General features: G+C 54.3%; 1 protein-coding gene across 2 annotated transcripts in view; it reads right to left on the bottom strand.

Moving 5' to 3' along the window:
- Window positions 1-587: 587 nt before the first annotated feature.
- Gaa (alpha glucosidase) overlaps window positions 588-15311 on the bottom strand; it is a 16068-nt gene continuing 1344 nt past the window's right edge. The window contains exons 2-20 of one of the 2 annotated variants that reach the window (XM_050140336.1): window positions 13928-14518; window positions 12552-12697; window positions 11506-11671; window positions 11336-11432; window positions 10869-10988; window positions 10661-10782; window positions 10446-10577; window positions 8011-8121; window positions 7268-7381; window positions 7106-7190; window positions 6539-6656; window positions 5940-6073; window positions 5581-5732; window positions 4928-5076; window positions 3957-4098; window positions 3384-3542; window positions 2966-3130; window positions 2602-2754; window positions 588-2307 (exon numbers count right to left, since the gene is read on the bottom strand). In XM_050140336.1, coding sequence (XP_049996293.1) covers window positions 2248-2307; window positions 2602-2754; window positions 2966-3130; window positions 3384-3542; window positions 3957-4098; window positions 4928-5076; window positions 5581-5732; window positions 5940-6073; window positions 6539-6656; window positions 7106-7190; window positions 7268-7381; window positions 8011-8121; window positions 10446-10577; window positions 10661-10782; window positions 10869-10988; window positions 11336-11432; window positions 11506-11671; window positions 12552-12697; window positions 13928-14518 — 2916 coding nt within the window. In that variant the 3' untranslated portion in view covers window positions 588-2247. The remainder of the gene's footprint in view (window positions 2308-2601; window positions 2755-2965; window positions 3131-3383; window positions 3543-3956; window positions 4099-4927; window positions 5077-5580; window positions 5733-5939; window positions 6074-6538; window positions 6657-7105; window positions 7191-7267; window positions 7382-8010; window positions 8122-10445; window positions 10578-10660; window positions 10783-10868; window positions 10989-11335; window positions 11433-11505; window positions 11672-12551; window positions 12698-13927; window positions 14519-15311) is intronic. The other variant, XM_050140338.1, reaches the window with a different exon arrangement.

Below are 15311 nucleotides of genomic sequence, written 5' to 3'. Positions count from 1 at the left end.
AGCCCATATCTGTACGTGGCAATCTTGATTTGTGCTATTTGAAGCCACCACCACCACGTTGTGCTGGTTACAGAAATGCGCTTTGTATAAGGTTAGACTGACCAGCTCAAAATCAGGGGAAGATTTGAACGGAGGATTGCTGGAGAAGACATGGGTGAGAATCACGGTGGGTCCCGCCACACGCTCTCCACACTTGCTAAAGTCAGGCTGTTGTGAGTGCGGCCTGGAGTGTGAGGGTAATCTGGCTGTCACCTGGCGTCTCGTTGGGTTGGTGCCGGGTTGATGGGGCTGATGCTGGCTAGGCGTGTGTCGTTCCCTCCCTAGTCCATGTGCTTCCTGTCCTGAAACTGCAGGTGTGATTGATGGAGGGCTAAAGGGAACTGCTGTGTGTGGGATCTGCCGACAAGCCCCTCCCTGCTGCTGGGACAGGGAGCACCACAGCAAAAACCATTCCTCCCACATCACCCTCTGGGTTTGTCCACCACGTGGACTGGAATAGTTGTGTCAGACTTCACAGCACTATGTCCCGGCCCTGTGTGAGCAAACCCCGCCCCCACAAGGCAGCATTGATAGACAGCTCCACCAAGTCTAGCTCAGCGCAGCAGCAAGTTTATTGGGGTTACCGACAGAAGACTTGAAGGCAGCGGCATTACATAGAAGCCACCCAGCATGCAGAGAGCAATATCCCTGGACTACAGACTGGAAGCCAACTCAGCAGCTTGGACGGTTTCCTATCTGCTACACAGCTTTTGGGGAGGCCCTGTGAACCTTGTGTTTCAGGAATTTCTGGAACCTTAATGAACTTCCCTCTAGGAAGTAATGTTGGAATGGGACGATAGGAAACCACACAACAGTCAAGGACAGTCCACACCACATGGATGGGTCGGATGCTGAATGACAGACGAACTCACCTTCTGACCGCTTCTCTGACAGGTTAAGGTTTATCGCTCATCTCAAGCTGCCCCTCTGCAGCCAAGGAAAGGGGCCACTGACATTAACTCATACAGCAGCTGGGAGGGGAAAGGAGGCCGTGCAGAGGCCCCTGGCTTAGACGGATTGCTGAAGCTACCTTAGCCAAGCACTGCCCATGTCTCGCTGTGAATATACAGTGTGGGCCACTGAGCAGACCTCAGGTCTCAGCCAATGGGACCAGCCCCACTCGTCACTTCTACCCTGTCCCTCCAAGAAAAGCTCCTCATCCAGGACTCGGGACAGGCTAAGTAGCCAAGGTGTGCTTAAGAGGGGCCGACAGCCACTTGGGTGAGGGCTGGCAGGAATCCAGGGGCAACATGCCTGTGCATTTGGGTTGCAGGAGCTGTCTGGTGGGAGGCACTGGTTCCCTTTGCTACTCCCCTTCTGCTTTCTACACTTGGGGACCCTGCCTTCGCCTGTCAGCCCCTCCATGTGGTAGAAAAAACACCTTCCAATCATAGGCAGAGAGGCTCACCGCCACCGGAGTCCATCAGGTGCCTCTGCTTTCTAGAACCCAAAGGCAGAGAGGAGAGATGGGGCAGAATCTGTGGCAATTACTGCCCTTCTCTCCCATTCCCTGCTGGGAGCCAAGTGCCTAGAGGCTCCCAGCTGGCAGTGACCCAGCTAGAAGGGACTCCAGAGTCCCCACACTTTTGGTTCTTGTATTTCTGGAGATAAAAGTAGGCTGGGCTGCTGACCCCTTAGCCCATCAACCCTGGTGACAAATTTGGCACAAGTGTCACATATGAGTTCATAACAGACAAACCTTTACTTAGCTCCAGGCTTGTTAGGGAGCCTGGGCCAAGATCTTAGGCCCCCCGTCTCCACCGCCACCTTGCTGACCAGCCAGCCTTGCTAACTCAGGCAGGAGTGCTAGGATGGGAGAAGGCAAACCTGAGGTAATGGGATGGAGCGTGGCTGGGGATGTGGAGACATGAGGGTCACATGAAGACATGAGGTGATGTGAGGGCTGGTTCCAAATGTCCCTTTTTATTTAAATAAGTGCACTTCACAGTAAGTTTCTCAAGCTCTGTGAGCCCGATGACATCACCAACTCTGTCTCTCGGTAGGGTCCCAGTTGCAGTGGCCGCATGGCCTGATGTTGGCGTAGGTAAAATGTACTTCACATTATCTAGTGCCAGGGATGGACAGCTGGGACAGACAGGTTAGCAAGCCTCAGTCCTTTCCTAACATGGTACCTCACGGGCAGCAGCAGCAACACGGCAGGAAAAAACACACAGGACTCAGGTCCTCAGTAAACACAGGTGTGGTCTCCTAGGACCAATTAATCTGAAACTGTTCTCCCATGAGCAGCGAGACGGGGATAGCCAGGGTCTGGAAGACAGAAAAGAGGTTGAGCTCCAAGTGGTTCCCACCCACAGCCATGCCCCCCTCTCCACCACAGAGAGGCACCAGCGCCTCAGAATTAGCACCTGATTCCACTGGGAACAAGCTTCTGTCTAGCAGCCCAGCCTCCATCACCTCCGCACTCCAAGGCAGAAATGGCGAGGGGTCTCCCAAAAGTGTGTCTCAGGATAGCTGGACCACATGAGTCCCTGGGGTCCTTAGCACCCCTTCTCCCATGCCCACCAGGGCACAGGAACCCCAGCCTCCAGCCTGCGCTCTTACCTTGCTGTCAGGGCTGTAGGTGAAATTAGAGACAGGGACCCCATTGGAAAGGACTTGTGTAGGGGCTGTGGTCACTCCCAAGACGGCCACCTCCTTCAGCTGTAGGTCAGTCCCCTCCTTGGTCATGTGCACTAACTCATTCACAATGGTATTCTGGTAATGGGGAGAGAAAAAAAATGTGTCAGACTGTGAGAGTGAGCCCACCACCAGAACAGGAACTCACAGGCCAGCCTCCTGTGTGCCGACATGAGAGACATGCCGACCCAGGGATGGTGGCCACTGGGTTCTCTGGCCCAGACCCGGCCTCCCTCCACCAGATCAGGACAACCCACCCCCATGTTTCTACCTGTCAGCCATTACTCACATTCTTGGCCAAGAAGGTGATCAGTGCGTAGGCCCCCTGCTCCAGAACCCCAAGGCTCTCCCCATCGTCCCAGTACAGCTCCCCACGGGCCTCGCCGCTTGCTGTTAAAGCCACGACCAGGGCCATGGGCTGCTTTCGGGATTCCGTGGTTGTGAGGCTGGGACCCTGGGAAGAGGGTGGGCACATGTCACACCTTGGACCTTGGGGACTCCCAGGACATCTATGATGACTACCTTGGCCAGGTGTTGAACCCAGGATGTCAGGCGACTGCCCTGGCCAAGTCCTGTCGGTGCCTCCATAAAGCTTTATATACTGCCAGGGCTTTATACTATGCCCTGTGCCTGCTCCCTGCCTCGCTCCTGAAGTAAAAGTCCCTCCCAGTCCTGCCCAAGGCCCTGGGGCTGCTGGATCTGGGTACCTGCAGCGGTAGGATGTATCCTGCCCTCAGGTGCACATTGATGGTATCCAGTGGGGCTTCGAGCTTCAACCACTGCCCCTTGCTGTGGACAGCAGATCTGGGGGATGATGGAGGAGATGGTGGAGGAGATGGGAGGCTGCCGAGAACCTCCACCGGCACCTGGAAGAAGGGGTCACATCAGAAAGGTCCGGGGCAGCACCCAAGCTACCAGGCTGGTTCTTGGATCCATGTTCTCCTGTCTCCTAAGGCTATATGTGGTGGTCCAAAGGTCACGTTGAGACAAACTGGTTGTGACCTCAGGGGTGGACTCTGTAGGACTGAGCAGGGAATGCCTGGCTTAGCTGGGCTTCGATGCTGTGGGGCCCTGGAAGCTACCCCCTTCAGCCTGCACTTCCTTATCTAGAGGCGGGGGTTACGGCAAAGAGCTGATACACGGCACCCAGGGATGGACCAGCAGGCAGCTGGGACTCCAGAAGCAGGTAAACCTCCCTTTACTGTGACTGACAGGCCAGCAAGGCATGGCCACCCTGTGATGACCTATCACTTCTGTGGATGAGGGACCTCAGGACTCACCATCTGCAGGTTGTACCACACGCCCTCAGGGAAGTAGCCAGTCACTTCAGTTTTCCCAGGCTCCAGCACAGGTGTGATGAGCAGAGCTGACCCCCACAAGAGCTGGCGGTCCACAGACCAGGTGCTGGGATCCTCAGGGAACCTTCACAGAAGAGACAGGCATGAGGGCCTGGAGACTGGGCTCTGGCACCAGCTGTCTGGCTGCAGGGACAATCGGAAACCCAGTCCCCGAGAAACTTTGAAACTTCAGGAGCCAGAGTTGTGTCTGTGCCAGAGTCCAGAACAATTCTTTTTCTTTCTTTTTTTCTTCCTTCCTTCCATTTATTTATTTTTGGTTTTTCAAGACAGGGTTTCTCTGTGCAGCCCTGGCTATCCTCTCCTGAACGCTGGGATTAAGGGTATACCACCAGACTGTATACTACATGCCCAGCTTTTTAAACATGAACACTGGGGATGAAACCTGAATCCTCGTGTTTGTAAAACAAGCACTTTCCCAGTTGAACCAATCCCCAGCCTAAGCAGTTGTGTTTAGTCACCTAGTCCATCTGGAACGTATCTGTGTGCGGCAAGGAAGAGGCTGACTCCTCTAGAGCAAGCCACTTGCCTTTCTACCCAAGAACCTTCTGCTATCTGCCCACTGGAGAGGTCACAAGTCATGCCTATGTGAGCAGAGTCCAGTCTGGGGACATAGATGGGGCATCTCTGGCTTGTCCTCCTCCCTGAAGCCACCCCCAAAATGGATCACCATGACAATTTCATCATGGCTTTGTCAGCCAGCAAGCCTGGTCCGTACTCCAGATATCCTGGCTCCGAGCTGGAGTCTAGGAGGCCTCAGGGTACAGGGACACTCTGGGCACACTCAGCTGCAGCCTGCCTGGGTTCTGAACACAGCCCATAGCAGGAGGAGGTTCCCTGGCATCAGCCCCCCAGGGACACATGTGAACTGTCATTCCCTGACCCAGGTGACTCACTCCAGGAAGAGAGGCCGGGCCACTGTGTCCCCTCTGACGTGGGCTCCATGGAACAGAGTGTACAGGAAGGGCAAAAGCGCATAGCGCAAGGTAAAGGCCTTCCTCATAGCCTGCTGTGCGGTCTCGCTGAACCTGTATGGCTCCTGAGGCTGTGTGGGCAGAGAGGGAAAAGGAGGTGTGCTGGTTAGCTGTCCATCAACTCAACACAAGCTGGCATCATCTGGGAAGAGGGAACCTCAACTGAGAAAACGCCTCCACTTTACTGGCCTGCAGGCAAGTGGCGGGGGCGGTTTCTTACTTAACAATTGATGTGGGAGGGCCCAGTCCGCCTGGGTAGGCGCCCCTGGGTTGTATTAAAAGCCTTCAGTTCCTGCCCTGACTGCCCTTCATGAAGGAATGTAAGACCGAAAGATAAACCCTTTCTTCCCCAAGCTGCTTTTGTCCATGGTGTCTATCACAGCAACAGAAAGCACAGTAGACCAGGAGGTCTCTGGGCTCCTAGGCCAGGGCTCTACAGAATGTCCACCCCAAGAATCTCCAGCTCCTTGGCCATCCTGCGTGGACAGGACAGCATAGACTGGGCTCCTCCAGCAGCGGTGGGATTGGGCAGGACAGGGTCTTGGCGGGTAGGAACCCCCGTCACCCCCTCCTACCATGCTATTGAGGTCGTTGTGGTTCCGCATGAAGGGGTAGAAGGCCCCCAACTGGGTCCAGCGCACACACAGCTCCTCTGATGTGTTCCCCAGGAAGCCGCAGATGTCCGCCCCCACCAGGGGCACGCCTAGCAGGTTAAACTGCAGGATTTCTGAGAGGGCAGAGCCAGAGTGGTACCAGGTCACCAAGACAGCAGTTGGACAGCCAGGCCTCACCATCCATCAAGAACCCATTGCCTCTGTGCTTTCTGCCTGGGCCCAGCAGAGTAGACAGAGCCCAGTGTGCTGAGAGGCACGCTGTGACCTTACTTGGCCGAGCCCAGAACGCAGTGCCCTCCAGGCAGCTTGGACTGACTCACCTGGCACAGAGTTGGAAAGATGCTCCCAGGTGCTCCACACATCCCCCGTCCAGTGGCCAGCATATCGGCCATGGCCAGCGAAGGTTGAGCGGGAGATCACAAAGGGTCGGGTCCCCCGGGTCTTCACTAGGGCCCTGAGTGGGGTGGGAACAGAGAGCTGGGCTCACCTGACACAGCCAGGGCTCCAGGGGTCAGGGGCAAGGGGACCAGGGCTAGAAGGGACTATCGTTAAGGAGAAGGACAGAATGGATGGGGAAGAGAGGCCACCACCAACGTATGCTTGGCAGTCAGCCCCGTCCCAGTGACTCTGGTGTCCTCTAGAGGTGAGCCTCACTCTGAGCCTTGCTGGACTCATGCAGTCCCTTAGATGCCATTCCCTACCCACATAACACCTAGGATGCCCTGTGGAGAGAGGCTGGCTCCAAACTGGAGTGGAGCGCAGTGACCAGTTGGGCAGGAGCGTGCTTGCATTGCAGGCCCATGGGTGGTCTGGGTGCCTCTTTCCCTTCCGTCTACGACCCTGATGGGAGCCAGCTCCCCTCTCAGCCCCCGCTGTGCGTGCTGGGCAGGCTGGTTGGCTGCACAGGGCTGAGCCTCACCTGTTGGAGGCGATGGCTTCAGTCAAGCCGTACAGGTTGTGGAGGTTGTAGTGTGTGGAGAGGAACTGGCGGCTCGAGGCACAGATCGTAGCTGCCTGCAAGGTCCCACCAACCACCCCTGGGCAAGAGGATGACTAGTTTAGACTGGTTTACCAGTTTCCTGGGCTCCAAGTGCTCTCCTTTGCCCATGTTCTCTGCTCAGATGGACAGAGCCCACTTGCCCCATGATGCTCGGGGCAAGTCACCTCTGCTATCCTAAAGATGACCCTCTGCAAACCCATCGCCTCCATATCGACCTCCTCTTGCTTTATCCCCAGCATCTGCCCATCTGAGCCCAAATCCCTTCCCCTAGGGCTCTGGCTACATGGTGTGTGGCCTTGGCTATGTCACTCTCCACAGGACCTCATGCTTCGGGTTTCTCTCCTCTTTGTCCTGCTGGGTGCTCTGTCTGCCTTCTGTTTGCCCAAACCAAGAGCTCTGCATGCTCTAAACCTCAAAGGGGCACTCCCTGGTCAAAGCCACTAACTCTAGCACTGTCCCCACTCCAGACAGACAAGCGGGGCTCACCGGGCACATAGGGTGGGTTCTCCAGTTCATTGTCAGGGCAGCCTTGCTGAGAGCCTCTAATGAAGTTGGATGGTTCATTCATGTCCTGTAAGAGGCCTAAGATGTAGTACTGGGTTGGTCCTCAGAGACTAGGGGTGTACCCAGGGGCAGGGGTATACTTACAATCCACATTCCATCAAAGGGCACCTGGGCATGGAACTCAGAGACCATGTCCTGCCACCAGTCAAGGGTCTCAGGGTTGGTGAAATCGGGGAAGGCTGTGGATCCAGGCCATACCTGAACAAAAGACCAGAGGGGAGAACCGGTCCCATGCAGACCCTGTACCACGGCACTATCAGGCCTTAGCCTTGGGTGGAGCAGCAGCTTCATGCTTGGCCAATGCTGACACACATCTCAAACCTCAAGCCCACAACAAAGAAGCCTCTCCCACAATATCTAGAGTCTTGGAGGGCTTCAGCCTTGGGACAGCAAGGACCATCCCTACACACAGTCATGGGGCAGAGGAAGCATGGACCCAGAGCATTGGGAAAAAGTTGAGACAACCCCATTGGAGGCCCCTCACTGGACACACCCAAGCCTGCCCTTCCCATAGCTAGGGACACCTGAGGATGGGGAGGTTGGGACTCAGAACTCCCAGAAGGCCCCCAGGGACAAGAAGGACAAGGGAGACCCCCAAGGCCTCATGAAAGATCTGCTAAGCTTGAGCTGGGCCCAGCTGCTCATGCCCAAGATCACCCCTCATACTTTGGAAATCCCAGGTATCTGTCAGGAGTTATGGCCACCCGCAGTGAGGACCCCGCTTCCCTCTGTCCCACTCGACGTGGTGGCTTCTGAATCTGACTCTTCCCCTGGACAGCCGCTCTGTCCCCTGCCCACAGTCCCCATCTCCCCTTCTCCCACACTACCTTCCCAATCAGTGGCTGCCCAGTCTCATTGGTGATGAACACGCCCCTCCGAAGACCCTCGTCATAGGGCCGGTAACTCCCAGGAGGGCCTGAACTGCTGATGGCAGGGTCCTGGGGAAAGAAGCCGGCAGTGAGAAGGGTTCAGCATGAGCTACTGGAAGAAGGGAAACCAGTTTGTTTTGTTTTGTTTTCCCTCTGCTGTGTGTTTATCTTGTGAAAATATTCCATCTACTGGGCACACATATAGCTGTGGATGGCCAGGAAGATGATTTCTCCTTAACTGTATAATTCTGATGAATAGAAATAAGACTAGGAAATTCTTCACTACTCAGACTGACATAAGAAAGTAATAGCATTCTCAGTCACCAAGTCAGCTAATTTTAGACTTCAGGACAAATTCAAGTCAAACTGGTTGCCCTTGGAGACGAAATATCTGGTTGCCCCTAGAGACAAATACATGAGGTCATTTTCCCCAGGTGTTTATTGCTGATTCAAGGTCAGAGGGGGAAGCAACTTTGGCAGACATAACATTCTTAGTAATTGACATTTTGCACATAGTCCCAGCCTCAGTTTATGTCACAGGCTCAAGGTTATTTTCTGTCTGGGAACCCTGTAAACCCTAACCATTTAGGCTATGTGCATGGCCAGGCATTACTCACCGGCTGGTCAATGTGACCTCCCTAGTCTGAGAAATATTGTGTTATGAGAATGGGTTGGACCCTGATAATGTAACATAACTGTCCACAGTTTGGCTGTGAGGAAACGCCGTGTAAGGCTCTCCAGGAGAGGCTATGGAGAGCTGTGGAGAAGGTGGTGGGAGGAAGGGAGCACTGTTAAGAGATGGGCTGTGCAGAGCTATTCAGGCAGCTGGGTAGGGACAGCTATGTCGAGGAGCAAGAGAGATTTTCAGAGAGCATTTGTAAGATGAAGAAAAAGGGAAAATCACCATCAGAAAGTGTGTGTGTTTGCTTATTTTTCCCCTCAGATAGAAAGTCTAGCCCTCAGACAGGTAAGAATTTTTCCTAATCACTTGCTACATTCATGGATTTTTTTGTATATCCTGGTGCTGGCTGGAGGCTGCCCACCCCAAGTTAGCGATGGTACGTGAAAACGGCACACAGTTGGCCAGGCTGAAGAGCTGACTGGGAACTGGAGGTGTGAGTCTGGATTCCTGATCCTCCTGTGCAAGACAAATGTTTACTGCTTGCGTCTTTTATTTTTATTTTATTTTTGCTTCCTGGGGCTGTTTTGTTCTTTAAGACAGGGTTTCTTTGTGTAGAACTCACTCTGTAGACCAGGTTGGCCTCAAACTCAGGTATGTGCCTTCCTCTGCCTCCCGAGTGCTGGGATTAAAAGTGTGTGCCACATGTCCAATTTATTCTTATTTTTAATTGTGTGTGTGGTAGTTTGACTGTAACTGGAATTTATTCTTATTTTTAATTGTGTGTGTGGTAGTTTGACTGTAACTGGCCCCATGATCCTGTAATCTCATAGGGAGCAGCACTATCATGAAGTGTAGCTTTGTTGGAGGACGTGTGTCACTGTGGGGATGGGCTTTGAGGTTTCATATACTCAGAATACTGCCCAGGGAGTCTGTCAAATTCCTGTTGCCTGCAACATGTAGGACACTTGGCTATTTCTCCAGCAGCATGCCCACCTGCATGCCGCCATGCTCCCTGTCATGGCAGACTGAACCTCTGAAACTGTAAGCAAGTGACCCTCAGTTAAATGTTTTATTTTCTTTTAAAGATTTATATAGCCGGGTGGTGGTGGCACACGCCTTTAATCCCAGCACTCGGGAGGCAGAGGCAGGTGGATCTCTGTGAGTTTGAGGCCAGCCTGGTCTACAAGAGCTAGTTCCAGGACAGGAACCAAAAAGCTGCGGAGAAACCCTGTCTCGAAAATAAAAAGAAAAAAAAGATTTATTATTTATTATGTATACAATGTTCTGCCTGCATGGACACCAGATCTCATTACTGATGGTTGTGAGGAAGTTGCTGGGAATTGAACTCAGGACCTTTGGATGAGCAGGCAGTGCTCTTAACCACTGAGCTATCTTTCCAGCCCCAAATGTTTTCTTTATAAGAGTTTTCATGGTCATGGTTACTCTTCACAGCAATAGTAAACCCTAACTAAGACTGTGTGTGTGTGTCTAGAAGAAACTGTCAGTTCCCTGGAGCTGAAACTACAGGCAGTTATGAGCTGACTGACATGGTACCAGGCACTGAACTGTCCTCTTCAAGAACAGCGTGCTCTTAAATGCGGAGCCATCTTTCCCGGGGCATACAGGTGCTTCCAGGAACCTGGCTAGAAGACACTAAGCCTGCAGCTCTCTAGACATTTCTTCAACATCAAAGACTCAGAGAATGCCCAAGGCAAGCACTGGCTAGGAGGAAGAAGCCACAGAGAAAGCACACTGGCTGCGTTCAGCTTACCACGATCATCATGTACCGCCGGCCACCCTCGTGGAGCTCGCGCACCATGTCTGGGAAGTCTGCAAAGCCATCCTGGTTGAAGGTGAAGTCCCTGCGGGCGTCCATGTAGTCCAGGTCGTTCCACTGCACATCCTGCGGCACAGGATGGGAGCTGAGGCTGAGATGGGGCCTAGCAGTCCAGAAGCTGGGGCTGCCCCGCCCTGACTCCCACTCACCAGGGGGAAGTGTGCTCTGGTCATGTTCTCCACCACCTCGCGGATGATGGCAGTGGAGGAGTAGCCCCAGCGGCAGAGGTGGAAACCCAGGCCCCAGTACGGCGGCATGAAGGGGTAACCTGCTGGCCAGGACCGCAAGTGAGCAGGGACTGGGGGAAAGGGTCAGGGCCTAGGGGTCTGAGATCAGTGGACAGAGAGCAGGCCCTACCCACAACATCCTGGTACTGCCGCACAACGCTCTTGGGCTCTGGGCCCAGGAACACGTACACATCCAAGATCCCACCTGTTGACCTCCAGGTTAGGGCCGGGCTGGGCTGCAGGACCACATCTGGAAGAAAGTGACTTAGATTCGGGAACGAGTCCCCCACAGACAGGCCAACCTGCATCTACAGAGTGTGTTTCTTCCGATATGAAGGCTGGGAGCTGCCCGCAGGGCGGGAGTGGGGCAGCTGTTCTGAGCCCAATTTAGCAAGGCCTGAAGGACATGGAGTAGATGAGCCTGGGGAATCCCCCACACCTCCTCCTTAGGTGGGGGTGGGGAGTGAGCAGGATGAGGACTCTGCCCACTGGACTCTCTCCACATAAGGTCCCTTGAGACAAGCAGACTCCGAGGCAGGCAGAGCCTCAAGCTCTCCCACTGAAGGATTACCTAGGAGCTTCAGTCTGGAGACTCACCCATGGCATTGCTGTTCAGCAGGAAGACACCATGAGCCAAGCCACCGTCCTCCAGCGCCAGGTAGAATGGGTGTGACCCGTAGAGGTTGGCACCTGGCTGGAATGACAAGAGACAGCACCTCGCACCCAGGACCCTAGCCTCCACCTTCCCACCTCGGCTCATCTCTTACCAAGGGTGCCAGGTCCCGGTTCCAGAGGGTGACCCGCGTCCATTCGGTGCTGAGCATGAGCGGGCTGAGGTGCTCAGCGAGGCCTGTGATGTGCTGGGAGGGCAATGACGTGGACAGCTGCAGGAACTGGTCAGCGAAGAACAGGGGGGCCACGGTAGTGTTCAGCCTGTGGGGAGACATTAGGCTCCCTTGGATCGACCCCAGGCCACACAAATCCAGGATGGTGGATCCATCAGGGAAGGGTTGGAGAGGGACCGAGCAACCTCACCAGCTCTGCATCAGGCCAACCCTGGGACAATGGCTATATAAAAACCAGAACACCTGCAAACAGTGGGAAAAGCCAGCGCAGGCACGCTCAGAAGGGCCCAGTAGTACAAACATGAGGTCCTGTCAGGGAGACATGAACCCTAGATAGTGAGTTATAATAAAGCTCACGGTAAGAGATGTGTATCTGATAAATAAAAGTAAGGCCACTAGGTGCACCACCTGCAGGGGGTACCACTGTGGACTGGATCGGGTCTTTCCCTAGTACCACTGGGTGGATGGATCATCCTCTGTGGTGGGTCATCTCGGATAGCACAGGTGCCAAACACTGCTGTTGTAGCAATGATGTCATCTCCACACACCCCTTGTATCTCCTGGGGGCATGAGGCCTCCCTGGGAAGCCATGGAGGGAACCTCTCAGATCCAATGTAGAAGCACCAAGCCGAGACCTTGGTGAGCACTCAACAGTAGGCCACTGATACGTGCCTGGTGGTCCACATGCAGGGAGGGGTGAGGGTTGGGTTTTGTCAACTTGATACAAGTTAGGATCATCTGGGAAGAGGCACTTTCGATTGAGGAAATAAATCCTTCTATCAGATTGGCCTGCAAACAACCCTGTGGCGGCATTTTCTTGATTGATGGATGGGAGAGGGCCCAGCATACTGTGGGTGGTACCACCCCCTGGGGCTGGTGGTCCAGGGTTGGAAGTTCTGACCTCCGAGGGGCCACCATGTCCCTGTTAACCCTAGGGTAGGGTCAAAGTTCCAGGCACCCCCACTTACAGCACCCGGCCATTTAGCTTCCTGCGGACAATCACTCCGAAGGGCTCCTCTGAGAACTCCACAGTATAGAGGGGGGACGATGCCTGGCTCAGGACACGCGGGGTCTCCATGGGCACTTCGTAGCGCTTATTAGCAGGGTCTTTGATCTAGGAGAGAAGAGAGAGGTGCCCAGAGCCCTTCAAGAGCCAGGGGCCCCTTCCCTCACCACAGCCCCTTGACACCTCCAGGAGACATGGTTCCGAACAGTCGGTCAGTTCAGCCCCCCCTTCCCCCCAGAGTAACTGCACACTGTGTGTAGCCATGGGCCTTAGTTCCCTCAGCTACATAACTGGCGGGAAGGAGGCCTCCCTGAGGTTGCCAAAGGCAGAGCATTGACTAAACCCGGACACCACATAGACAGTGAATAGTTTTGTGTTTGTTCTTTTTTCCCCTTGCTTTTAATTAATTTATTACATTTTGAGGCTAGTTCTCACTGGAGGCCAGGCCAGCCTGGCTACACTATGAAGCCGAGGCTGACATTTAACTCACTGAGATCCTCTTGCTACAGCCTCCTAAATGCCGCAATTACAAGCACAGCAAGTTTTTTTTAAAAAAAAAAAAAAAAAGGCATACCAAGGCCATGCGCTACCAATGAGCTATGCACCAGGCCCCACAAATAGTTAATTTTTTATATTTATTTTTGTGTGTGTGTGTGTGTGTGTGTGTGTGTGTGTGTGTGTGTGAAGTAGAGGTAAGGTGTTTGTCTGCTCACTCTCCGACCTGGCTAGGCTGGCGGCCAGAGCTCTCCAGGATCTGCTTGTCTGCCCCACCCCCAGTGCTGGGGCTACAGGTGTATGTTCCACGCCTGACCTTCTACCCAGGTGCCGGGGTCCAAGCTCCTCACGCTTGTCCAGCAAGCACTTTACCCATATCCCCAGCTCCCACAGTTTGTGGCCTAAGGATGGCCCCAGCATCACGCAGGTCTGCGTTATACTAAAGACACAGAATCAGGGAGGGAAAGGGGAGGCGGCAGTGGGGAAGAGACAGAAATCTTTAATAAATAAACAAATAAATAAATTAAAAAAAATAAAAACACAGAATCATCCTCCAGAGACACAGGGTGATGTGGGTACTGCCAGGGGACGACAGGGAATGGGGCAGATGACAATTCCTGCTGTCTGCAGTGACCAGTCCTGAAGTCACCGCCTGGAACATCCCACCTGTGCCCAGGCCTCCTATAACCACTCTGTCCTACCACACATATCCCTGGGAAAATGTGTCACCCGCCCGCACACCTATCCTCTGCTCTGCATGGCCCATCCTTCTGCACGGGCTGTCCTGTCACGGGCCTTCCTGGTGACCCAGCTCTAGCCAGGGTCTACCGTGCCCACACCCACCATGAAGTGGAGGCGGCTCTCGGTCTCCATCAGCACATCCAGCTGTAAGCTCAGCACATCCTTTGGGAAGAAGGTCGGGCTGGTACGGGTCAGGGTGGCTGTGTACCCCGTCTCTGTGGAGTTCAAATTCTCTAGCCTGTAGCTTGGGTAACTGGGAGGGAAGAAACACCAGGGCTGCCCCATCAGCGGCGCCTTTAGCATTTGCCCGGCTGGGACATAGCAGCAGCCACGGGCCTCACACTCCTCCCGGGAGATGCCCTTGTCTGGAGCACAGTCAAAGCGGCTGTTGGGGGGCACATCACACTTCGTGGGCACTGCTGCAGGCTGCACAGGGTGCTCCTGGGTGTGCTGGGGCCGTGGCCCGTAACCCTTCCAATGTTGAGGCCTAAAAGTATCTTCCAGTCCTGAAGAGGACGCAGGAAAGTCTTGGGGAAGCATCATTAAGTCATGGAGCATGACATGACCCAGAATGATAGCGGTTATAAAGCAGATGAGGATGCAGACCCCAACCAGAGAGTGGGCGCAGAGAGGCTTCTTCGTCTTCATGGTGAAAGCCTGTTGGCCCAGAGCAGCATACACAGTCCTGGAGGCCTGAGGAGAGGAGGATCCAGCGTCAATGTGGGCGGGAGTCAGGGAGTCCTGGGTGCATTCACACAGCAGCACCCACACACAGTGCAAGGGGAAGCAGGCAGCCAGAGTATCTCCCTCCACAGCAACGGTGAGGAAGGCAGAAGCCAGGTAGAGGAGATCAGACTCCTCAGAGGCAGAGGGGTTGCTGTGGACATGGCCCCCACACGGCCCCACGGCCCTGTGCAGACCGATGTGAAAGGGAACCAAGACTTTATCTATCCGGAGGTCTTCTGTGGGAGCCATCAAGTCAAACCCCACGGAGAGGACTAAAAGGAGTGGGGTGAAAAGCCAGGTCACAGGGTTCTCTGGCTATAACTGGCCACGGAGGTGTGTGGGCCTTCCGGAAATTCAGGATGTGGTGGGGACAGGGAGGGACTTGGCGCGGGGCTGGGGGGAGTACTAGAGGCTCTCTGGGTCACCAGACATACTCAAGAGACAATGGCCTGGTTGCAGATGGGCCAGCTGTGAATATTCTGACCAGCAATTGGGGCTCTTCAGGTTGACAGTTAAATTTTTACCCATAATTCCTGTGACTTTCTCCTGCTAATGACTCTCCAGCTCCCTAGTAACCTACAGGGGTGTGGGTGGGCTATCGTTAGGGCAGACTTCTCCAGGCTGGGGCTCTACCACACCTAAATGCCAGGTACAAACCCCAGGTTGCTACCAGTACTTCTGAGGGGCTGGCTATCAGCCTAGTAGTTCCAAGGACTCTGGCACTGGAACTCACATCTCAAAGAACCCAGAAAAGCGGTAT

Source organism: Alexandromys fortis, unplaced genomic scaffold (genome assembly GCF_014885135.2).
Source record: "Alexandromys fortis isolate MF-2015 unplaced genomic scaffold, M_Fortis_MF-2015_v1.1 scaffold_39, whole genome shotgun sequence".
NCBI classification, from domain to species: Eukaryota; Metazoa; Chordata; class Mammalia; order Rodentia; family Cricetidae; genus Alexandromys; species Alexandromys fortis.
The sequence above is the reverse complement of the archived record's forward strand: the minus strand, read 5'-3'. Positions and strand labels throughout refer to the sequence as shown.